The sequence below is a fragment of the Metopolophium dirhodum genome, chromosome 1 (genome assembly GCF_019925205.1).
Source record: "Metopolophium dirhodum isolate CAU chromosome 1, ASM1992520v1, whole genome shotgun sequence".
NCBI lineage: Eukaryota > Metazoa > Arthropoda > Insecta > Hemiptera > Aphididae > Metopolophium > Metopolophium dirhodum.
This window is the reverse complement of record NC_083560.1, coordinates 46,069,975-46,080,271: the sequence shown is the minus strand read 5'-3', so window position 1 is coordinate 46,080,271 and position 10,297 is coordinate 46,069,975. Positions and strand designations below refer to the sequence as shown.

At 26.7% G+C, this 10,297-nt stretch overlaps 2 protein-coding genes across 4 annotated transcripts; one reads left to right on the top strand and one right to left on the bottom strand.

Moving 5' to 3' along the window:
• Positions 1 to 540: 540 nt before the first annotated feature.
• On the bottom strand, positions 541 to 3,065 carry LOC132936996 (KRAB-A domain-containing protein 2-like). Of its 3 annotated transcripts, XM_061003822.1 has the most exons (5): positions 1,507 to 3,065; positions 1,378 to 1,450; positions 1,237 to 1,308; positions 947 to 1,154; positions 541 to 853 (listed from the first exon to the last, which is right to left on the bottom strand). In XM_061003822.1, the coding sequence occupies exons 1-5, from the start codon at positions 2,565 to 2,567 to the stop codon at positions 603 to 605; spliced, it is 1,665 nt and encodes a 554-aa protein (XP_060859805.1). In that variant the 5' UTR covers positions 2,568 to 3,065; the 3' UTR covers positions 541 to 602. The 3 variants fall into 3 exon arrangements, with proteins under 3 accessions (XP_060859805.1, XP_060859803.1, XP_060859804.1); XM_061003820.1 differs by having other exon boundaries at positions 541 to 1,154; XM_061003821.1 differs by having other exon boundaries at positions 541 to 1,154; positions 1,378 to 1,449; positions 1,563 to 3,065.
• Positions 3,066 to 3,595: 530 nt separating this feature from the next.
• Positions 3,596 to 8,822, top strand: LOC132937542 (uncharacterized). Its single transcript, XM_061004365.1, has 13 exons — positions 3,596 to 3,790; positions 3,984 to 4,176; positions 4,271 to 4,390; positions 4,597 to 4,725; positions 4,829 to 4,900; positions 5,034 to 5,120; positions 5,196 to 5,246; positions 5,317 to 5,367; positions 5,437 to 5,684; positions 5,752 to 5,911; positions 6,005 to 6,109; positions 6,581 to 6,685; positions 8,761 to 8,822. Exons 1-12 carry the CDS (start codon positions 3,764 to 3,766, stop codon positions 6,607 to 6,609), a joined length of 1,272 nt encoding a protein of 423 aa, XP_060860348.1. The 5' UTR covers positions 3,596 to 3,763; the 3' UTR covers positions 6,610 to 6,685; positions 8,761 to 8,822.
• Positions 8,823 to 10,297: the final 1,475 nt, after the last annotated feature.

The following is a 10,297-nucleotide window of genomic DNA, read 5'->3' as shown; positions in this document are numbered from 1 at the left end:
AGGACATCTTTATAAAACAACTATTTGATATGATAAGGATGTTAAAGAAATATTGAATTTAACTTTTAAAAAATAACATCTGAATAATATACAATTAACGTTCTCTAAAAACATTTTAAAGTGATCTTAAAATTAACAGCTATTAGATGTTTATTAATGACTGTACTTGGGATGTTGTACGTAGATATCATATCGAAGTTAATATTTTTACTGTCGGTTATAATTTAATTTAATAACATCTGTCAAACATATTTTTAAGATGTCCTATAGTGGTTTCAATAACAAACAAATTTAACATTGCATAGATGTGTAATGCGATGTTCATATAGATATATTATAATATATTATATATGTTACAGCTAAAGTGTTGAATTCCGTTATTTTATGAAATAACTAGGTAGTTCATGAATTACCTACGAATATTAGTTAAAGTATGAAATAATACATGAAAATTGTACTTTAACTAGTTATTTCATAGAATATCTAGTTATTCTGTACAATTTCAGTTTGATATCCGTTAAAGTATAAAATACATTAAAATTTAAAATATATATTATAATATTTTATTTTACTGAATTATGAATTAATTATAGTTATATTATTTATTTATTTGTACATGTAAGGCTATTATGGCATTTAGAGTTGCACAACACCTCTTTTTTTCTACAAACACATCGCTTTGTGTCACATTTTTTGGTACAAGTGCATTTAAAAAAACCCTGACCAGTTCCCAGTGACTGCGCAGTTGCCGCAGATCTTAATGTAATACTTTCATTTGGAACAGCTTCTACAGCTAACAAATTTTCTGAACATACTGTGAACTGGGATCGAGAGTATAGTTGTTTTAACACTCCTGTAATTATATAATGTTTAAGGTAGGTAACAAATAAATAAAAAATTAAAATAAAAAATAAAAAATTACTTGTATTATTTAAATTTTTCTTACCATCATTGCATCCCAGTTGATAAAACCCATCGTCAGTTAATTTTAAAACAACTGCAATAATTGAACGAGGATCACCCTTTCCTCTATCAACATCGGGAATTTTGATACGCACTGTAGAACCAATATTAGCAACCGCAAATTTAGTATTTGATAAATCTTTCATTCTTTTTGCCTGTTTTTCCAAATTTTCTTTAGCTTTTTTCCTCTCCTTAAAACATTTAATTATTTTTGTAATTACAATATTAAAGCTAATTTAGCTATATAATAGCTATAATATAATATTGACCTACCGTAGCAATATTTAAATGAACTATATCTTTTTCTGTGCCAACTGTTGGTCGATCTACGTCAGTAACGTCATCCTATAAAATATAAATAAATAATTAATTTAAAAATAATAAAAATAATTAATGATTAATTTTTCCTCCTACCGTAGCAATATTTAAATGAACTATATCTTTTTCTGTGCCAACTGTTGGTCGATCTACGTCAGTAACGTCATCCTATAAATAAATACTTAATTAGTCAATTACATTAATACAACTTTAAAGACATGGATGATATTATCCAATCGGGTTTCTGTCTCTAGCCCTGAGTTAATAGTTTGTTGACTTACAGCTTCTTCTTCAGATTCCATTTTACGCAAGATAACTTTAGGTAGAAGACTTGAAGATAGTCCAGTTTTTGGTACACTACCAAACATTGCTTCGTATGGACTACGTTTAATTCCGGAATGTAAAGCTTTATTCTTCATAAATTGTACAAACCGAAGGCCTTCACTCCATTTGTTGGTATTATTGCTTTGCATCCACGTAGTCAGCATATTTTCAATATCCTGGTTTGCTCTCTCTACGCTGCCCTGAGATTGGCTATGTCGTGGTTTGCCATGGACAATAGTCAATTCGGGCCACATCTCTTTTAAAGAATTTACAATTTCATTACAAAATTCTCGGCCGTTATCCGATTGCAGTACTGAGGGAGCACCAAATAAACAAAAAATATCCAAAAGAACGTATGCAATCTGTTCAGCTCTTTTACATTTCAAAGGTCTTAAAATACAAAATTTGGTCAGATGGTCCTGATAAACCAAAACAAATTTATACCCTGCGTCAGACTGAGATTGAAAATCAATTAAATCAATTTGGCAACGGCTGTTAAAATCTTCAAACACCATTGGTTTTACAACAATACCTTTTTTTTGACTTTTTTTTTTTTGCTGGCAAGGTATACACAAATCTAAGTATTGCTTAACATCAGATTGAGTAATATTTTTATAACGTTTATTTATTTCATATAACATGCGATCTCTGCCCCCGTGTCCAATAGAAATATGAATTTCATGTAAATAATCAAATATTTCTTCAATCATAACATATAATTTAACATTTTCATTTTGATTACTTACGGGTAGTATTAATTTTTCAATGCCGTTTATTTTTACAATATCGTAATGTTTTTCTAACCAATAGTCACGAGAAGATTCCTTTTTTATTTTCATTTTTCTCACGTCTATCATCAAACTTGCATATTTTTCTTTTGTTAAAACTGCACTATTTGGTTTTAATAAACGATTTTTAACACTAATATAAAACTTTTCTTTCATTAAATCTAATTCATTCATTGTGAACAATATAGTTAATACTTAAAATAATAGTGTAGAGACAAACGAACTAACAGCGAACACGTGTGACTGTAAAACTATTACTAAACTTTAAACCTGTATAATACATGTACCAAATACCAACAACAAAAATCTTATAATAACACGATAAACGATTATCTTATAATAACACGATAAACGTACATTGCGGTCACCGATAATCTTATCTGATTTAATGTGTTATATTAAATTGTTGAAATGTAAAGGTGGGATCACACGGCGCGTTGCGCGTCGCGCGGCGTGTGGAGTGGTATAGCGCGGTACAGTTGACGCGCCGTCTGATTCGTGTTGCGCGGGGTGGCGTTATTTACAATTTGACACATTAACTAAGTGATGCCAGGGAATGCATAAAATAACTAGTTAAAGTATAAACTATATACATTACCTACAAGCTTTAGTTATTTTATAAATTACCTAGTTATTTCATAAACTAACTGATTCAACACTTTAACTGTAACATATATATATATTATCGCGCAGTTACTATTGCATTGTGATTATTTAATGATATAATATTTATTTATATACATATGTATATGTTTATTAATATATATTAACGGGAAAAACCACGGCTACGAAATTATACATATATGGTCGACTCGAGAGTCGAAATCGGAATAATTGACGTCATTGTCATTGACTCATTTACAGTTCGTCGTACCATAGAAAACTATAATGCGTCGTTCGAATAGTTGTTTTAATCACGCCGTGCTACAAACTATATTATATTTTATATTTTTTTTCCGAATTGCCGTTTAAGTACACGTACACAGTTGTACAGGCTATATACACAATTATCCGGCAGTACCTATAGTTTGTCTTTTTGCCGTTGCAAAATTTTGTATTACACTCTTGTATTAACCTAACCGTCCTAACCTATACATTGTACAATAGTACATACACGTCATACACCCACGTGTTCTACTGCAATTCTGTGCATTACCTATATATTTTATATTTTTTTGTCTTTTTGCCGTTACAAAATTTTTTATTACACTGCTGTACCTATACATAGTACATACACCCACGTGTTCTACTGCAGTTCTGTGCATTACCTACATAATATTTTATTATTGTTTCGGACTGTGGTGAAGACTGAAGAACGAGTGAAGAGTACACAGCCCCGTTGTTCGACCATATATTTGACGACCACAATAATGGATCAAATTAACAATCAAACAAAGGTAGTACTTATACTTTATAATATATTATTATTATATTAATAAATAGTGTTTGATATCAAGAATTAATTAGGTATATTTCTATCAGTATGCATACTTACTACCTATTTACTTATATGTAATAATTTATATTCGGTACCTACCTACTATTATTTACCTAAAATTGTTATCATTATTTATTGGATGAATTTATTAGTATATAATAGGGTTGTTTGAAGAAGAAAAAAAATATTCTGTAATACCTGTCAGTTGGTTGAAAAATTCCAAAGAAGGATATTTGAACTGTTCATGGCCTAATGCTCGGCGTGTTACGGCCATGTCAATAATGAAAGGTGGTAAACCTACCTCTAAATGGACCACCCATCCTGTTAAACTAATAGAAGAATTTGGTAATTTATAAAATTAGCACAATATCACAATACTAATAGGGAATATTATAAATTATAAATAAATTTTTATATTTTTTACCTATACTATATTTAGGTTCATACGAAGCAGCTGCCGCAAAGGAAATAAAAATATTTATATCATCAGGCGGTGAGTCACAAAGTGATTCCGAACCAGAAGAACCCAACAATTCTCAAGAAGAAGATTATAATGCTAGTTAGTATTATGTTATAAGATTGCTATGTTAAATTTGAAACTATTTAAAATTAATTTTAGAAATGCTATGCCTTAGTACCTACTACCTATAGATAACTTTAAATAATTTTGTTCGTTATGATATTATAATATCAGGTAGAGATACTGCTTATACAGTATTATTATACCTACTTTAATATATTTTTAATATTATTTTAATTCTTTAGGTTCCAGTAGTGATGATGAAGAAGTTTTAACTATTAAAAGAAAACAATCAACTTATGTACCAAGTAAAAAATTAAAACAAAATATTCCAGATTCTGTTCCAGATAATAATACTGCTTGTATTGTATCCTGTAAGTAAAATTCAGTTTTTTTTCTATTTCAATATTTTTGAATTATTCTTTAAGCATAGCAATATTAATAATAAAAATTAATTTATATTTTACATCCATATAGCTGCTATGGATACATTAATTGATTTGAACACTGCAGATTTTGTTGGGACTAGTTATAATAATGGTTTACGTTGTAAGAACCCTAGCTATTATTCAATTATTTAGTAATACAAATATAAATTTATGTATAGTAGTAGAACTTAGAACTTGCCACTTTTAATATTTAATATGAATTGTTAAAATTTAATTGCCCATAATTTTTTTAGCTGTTTTAAATTCAAATCCCACAATGCAGTTTGCTGACATTTCTTCTATATTAATTGATGATGATTTTAATCATATGACACCTGCAGGTAATCTAAAAAAACATACATTAACTTGAATCTCTTCAAATTAATTATTACAAATTATTTATAATTTTTTTTAAGATAAACAAGTAACTGAAGAAGCAAACTTAATGAAATTAAAAAACATTTCCGGTAAAACATTTAATTTTATTACTGCTGTAATTTTTATTTATTTTTCTATATTTATTTTTTGCAATTGAAGGTACAAGTACTACAAACAATAATGATGTTTGTGAATTAAATCTTACATCGGGTAATGTATAAATATATATAGATTTCTCAAAGAATACCCCAAATACAATAAATATAAATATTTGTTTAGAGTTGGGCAGTTTTGAGTTGGAATTTCTTAAAAATAAAATGGATCAAATACTTCATACAACAGACATTTACTTTACAAGACTTGATAAAAAATTAGATGCTATTATGGACTATATCAAAATAAATCCAAATTCAAGTGTGCAACCTACATTAGATACACATTTTTTGGGATTATTTCCTTTGAATGATGTAGAGTCTCTTATAAATTTTGATGAATTTTTAAAAACTGACGAAAACTCTACTAAATTGGTAACAAAATGTCAATAATTATTTTATACAATACCCATATTACAACTATTGTTTATTTATTTTTTAGATTAATTTAATTAAATCTATTGGTGGCTCTGGTACAAAACATTTTGTTAAAAGAGTACTCAATAAATTATTTTCCAATAAATTGGCCACACTCTGTTCTTGGACAGGACAAAAAAATAACCATCGCCTTGTTGACCACCAAATTATAAAAATCATGAAAAGTAAGTATTTAATATCCAATACTTAGTTAATTATCTATACTAGTTAATATTTATTTTATTATATTACTACATTAGCTATGTATTTATTTTTAGAAATTTCACATGAACTTTACCAAAATGATGAAAACATATTTGAAATTTATGTAAAGGATTGGTTCAGGCATGGGGCTCAGCGTTTAAAAAAAGAAACTACTACAGGTAATATGTATTATGACTTATGATATATAGTAATAACCAGCTTTTTGCTATACTACGAGCAATTTTCAACTTTGTGGTCGCAACACCTTTTAAAATTTTTAACTATAATTATTTATTGTCCCTAAGACATCTTGTAACCTATGCTAAGATAATGTATATAATGTAAGAAAAGTATTTTTGGGTGTTTCGAAAAAATTAAATGTATATAATTTAGGGTTGTCATTTTAAGACAGTCAAGAATTACTTACATTCCCTGTTAAATCTATTACAAAATAAAAAATAATGATTTTTAGTAAAACTATGCTGCTACTGATAGAAATATAATTATGCAATTAATATTTTCTATTAAATATTACATTATTCAAATAACAATTCTCATGCTCTAAATAATGATATGAAATGTTTATGAACAAAATTATTATATTGTTATATTGTTTTATAATTTATAATTTATATTTTTTGTTATTATAGATTCCACGTCGAAAACGCAAAGCAATTGAAAATATGTCCCTTCGACATTTCAAACGTCAATTTTCTATTTTAAAAACACCAGAAGTAACCCCCCAAGTTGAGGAGGTATGTAGTGTATCATCAAATAATTGTTCAAATTCTGCTAACACTATTAACACCATTGAAATAGCCTCTATTAAAGTAAATGAAAACTCAAATAAAAAACAACAGCCTATACCTAAAATATATAATAATGATGAAATTAATTCAATACATGATTTAAGATTAGAATTCAATACAGCTAATACATTAAATCCACATGTTTATTCATATAATGATAATCCTAAAATTAATGATAATCCTAAGATTAAAGATAAACTTCAACAGTGGGTTCTAGATTACAATGTTTCGAAAAATAGTGTGAACAGTTTATTGAAAATTTTAAGATCTGAGGGATTAGATTTACCATTAGATGTTCGGACATTGATGCATACTCCAAGGTCTCATGATATAATTAGTATAAACCCAGGGTCATATATTCATTTAGGCTTAAAAAAAATGTTATTAATTATATTAAATTTTAATAAAAGCTCATTAAAAAATGTAAAAGAAATATTTTTAAGTTTTAATATTGATGGTTTGCCTTTAGCAAACAGTTCAAAACAGCAATTTTGGCCAATTCTTTGTTCGATAATAAACGTGCCTCATCTATCTAAACTAGTCTTTACAGTAGGTTTATACTACAGTACTCATAAAAAGCCAGATTCTATAGAGGAATTTTTAAATTTATTTATAAATGAATTGTTAGAACTTATTAATAATGGGATTACGATTGATGATAGGATAATGAGTATATGTATGAAACAAGTAATATGTGATTCTCCTGCTAAGGCATTTTTACTTAACGTAAAAGGACATAATTCCCGTGTAGGGTGTAATACGTGCACAATAGAGGGTGAATATAGAGACCATAGAATGTCATTTTTGGGAGTCAATGCTTTATTGCGTACTGATAATAGTTTTAGAATTAGAAGTGATGATGAATATCATAAAGGAAATACCCCTTTAGAACGTTTGCCAATTGATATGATAAAAGCAGTACCTATTGACTATATGCATGCAGTTTGTCTTGGGACTATGAAACGTTTATTAAAATTTTGGATACGAGGTAAACAATCAGTGAGAATCCCCAAAGAAAAATGTGATTTTGCAGACATAGAGTTAGACAATTTAAAACAATATGTCCCATCTGAATTTGTTAGACTTCCCAGATCCTTAAATGATATAGAACATTGGAAGGCTACCGAATTTAGAACTTTTTTATTATATACCGGTCCAATTGTACTAAAAGGAAGACTGAGAAAAATATTTTATTTACATTTCATTAAACTGCATTGTGCTATAAAAATTTTAGTAACACCAGTTCTATGTATAGATAAAAATGAAGTTGCATATAATTTACTAATTGATTTTGTGACAGAATTTATTACTCATTATGGGTCGCATTTTATCACTCACAATATTCATAGTCTGATTCACCTGCCATTTTATGTTAAGACACACGGATGTTTAGATAATTTTAGCGCTTTTAAATTTGAAAATTACTTGGGAATTATAAAAAAAAGTATTTCACATTCACGTTTTCCTTTGCAAGAAGCTGCTAATAGAATTCAAGAAAAATTTAATATCTTGTTTAAAGACCATCATGATAATAACATACATTTTGCTGAAACTCATATATTAAGTAATCAATGTGATGATGTAGATAGCTTAATTTCAAATACAAACAATGAGTTTACTTTTTTTCAAAATATAAAACTTAGTAATACAAACTATATTATTTCTACTAGTGTTTCTAAAAATAATTATATAATGTTAATTACTAATGAAATTGCAATGGTTAAAAATATTTTTGAATGTCAAAATGGAAGTATTTTTTTAAATGTTTTAACTTTTAAATCTTTTAATTTTTTTGATGTCCCGTTAGAATCACATTTGATCGGCTCTGTTATAGTTGATATTAAGTCCCAGTCATCCAATTTGATACGTATCAGTGTTAATGATATAAAATATAAATGTTTTTTTGTACCTCTGACAAGTGAAAAAGCTGTTGTAATGACTCTAAGTCATAATGAAATAATATAATTTAAATACGATTTATCTGTATTTTAATAAATATTTTCTTATTTGTTACTTGTTAGGTGCGTCTATATATTATATTATATATAATGACATATGCTGGATATTATTAAATAGAATACTACCATATATACTTCAATCATAACATTACTATTATTATATTGTTATATTGTTATATATCAAAAATTAATTTGATGTATTTTTTTTTTATATTAAATTTCATAAAGTTGAATGATTTTATTTTACTTGTTTGATGTATACAATGTTGTGTAATATACATAAACTGCCCAAGTAAAATTTTTTATAATTTTTTTTATATACTTTTTTATTATACACACACAATATATATATTGTATGAATATGATTATATATTATACTGTTTTTTGATTTGTTACTTTAGATACCTAAATCTATGTTGTAACATATTATTATTATTATTATTATTATATTCTTGAGATGTACCTATAGATTGTCATCATTAAAGTTATTTGGTGTATTTTTTTTTTTTATATATATTTTATTAAGTTAACAATTTTTTTTTTACTTGTTTGATGTTTACATTATATTTATGTTGTGTAATATACATAATAATTACACAAGTTCAGTTTTTTATTATTTTTTTTTTTTTAATTATATTATGTATTATATTGTACTGTATTTTTACAATTATTTGATTGAAATATTTATTATTTTAATAAAAATGATTTGGTTATTTATTAATTTTGTATTATATTTATTTGTAATTATTATATATATATTATAAATCCGCTATATATTCCTCTAATATTCATAACATCCTTACTATGTTTTTGAATAAACTTTTTACAGTTGAGTAGTATTTTACTGGCAAAAATTGTCACTAAATAATGTTAAATAGTTGTTAAGACTGAACATGATATAGATGTTTAAAAAAACATATTATAGAAGTTATATTAAACATCTCACATACGTCGCATAAGGCAGTTGTATAAACGTTAAAATATAACTTCTTCTAGAAGTTATATTAAACATCTCACATACGTCGTATAAGGCAGTCGTATAAACGTTAAAATATAACTTCTTATAAATTACTTTTTAAAAAGTCGCTCAACCTGGCATTAGCAATCCCACGAACATCTTTACAACATCAATTTGCATTAGTTAATAACATCGCATATCCTCAATACATATCCCTAGGATGTTCATAGTACTGCATTTTGCACAGTGGGGTAACAATAAATACCTACCCGAAGCTAATGCATATTTTTTCAGATTATGTGGCTGGTTATATAAAGATATTTTTTACAAAAGGTAATAGTTATTAACCTGCAGGTAACAATACATAAATCTAACACATAATATAATATTTTATATTTAATTAAAATATGCCTAGTAATAATATTGAATCTATAATTGTATCCAATATAAATAAAACTGATTTAAGTCAAACTGATTTTTTTTTTAGCATTTTACACTCCAAGTCACCATTGTCTAAGTATCTCGGACAAGGAAACAGAACCAGAACCAGAACAAGAAACATAAACATTTTTATTTTCAATATACACTTGTAATTTACCTTTGTCTATCACACAGTCACACAGATATGGTTTATATTATATT

Excerpts from the sequence above, each read along its gene's own strand:
- LOC132936996 (XM_061003820.1), bottom strand. The coding sequence starts at position 2,567 with ATGAATGAATTAGATTTAATGAAAGAAAAGTTTTATATTAGTGTTAAA. Across the intron at positions 1,451-1,506 it reads GAAACCCGATTGGATAATAT|GGATGACGTTACTGACGTAG; the intron begins CATCCATGTCTT and ends TATTTATTTATA. Across the intron at positions 1,309-1,377 it reads TTCATTTAAATATTGCTACG|GATGACGTTACTGACGTAGA; the intron begins GTAGGAGGAAAA and ends TATATTTTATAG.
- LOC132937542 (XM_061004365.1), top strand. The coding sequence starts at position 3,764 with ATGGATCAAATTAACAATCAAACAAAG. Across the intron at positions 4,726-4,828 it reads TACTGCTTGTATTGTATCCT|CTGCTATGGATACATTAATT; the intron begins GTAAGTAAAATT and ends ACATCCATATAG. Across the intron at positions 5,912-6,004 it reads AATTATAAAAATCATGAAAA|AAATTTCACATGAACTTTAC; the intron begins GTAAGTATTTAA and ends ATTTATTTTTAG.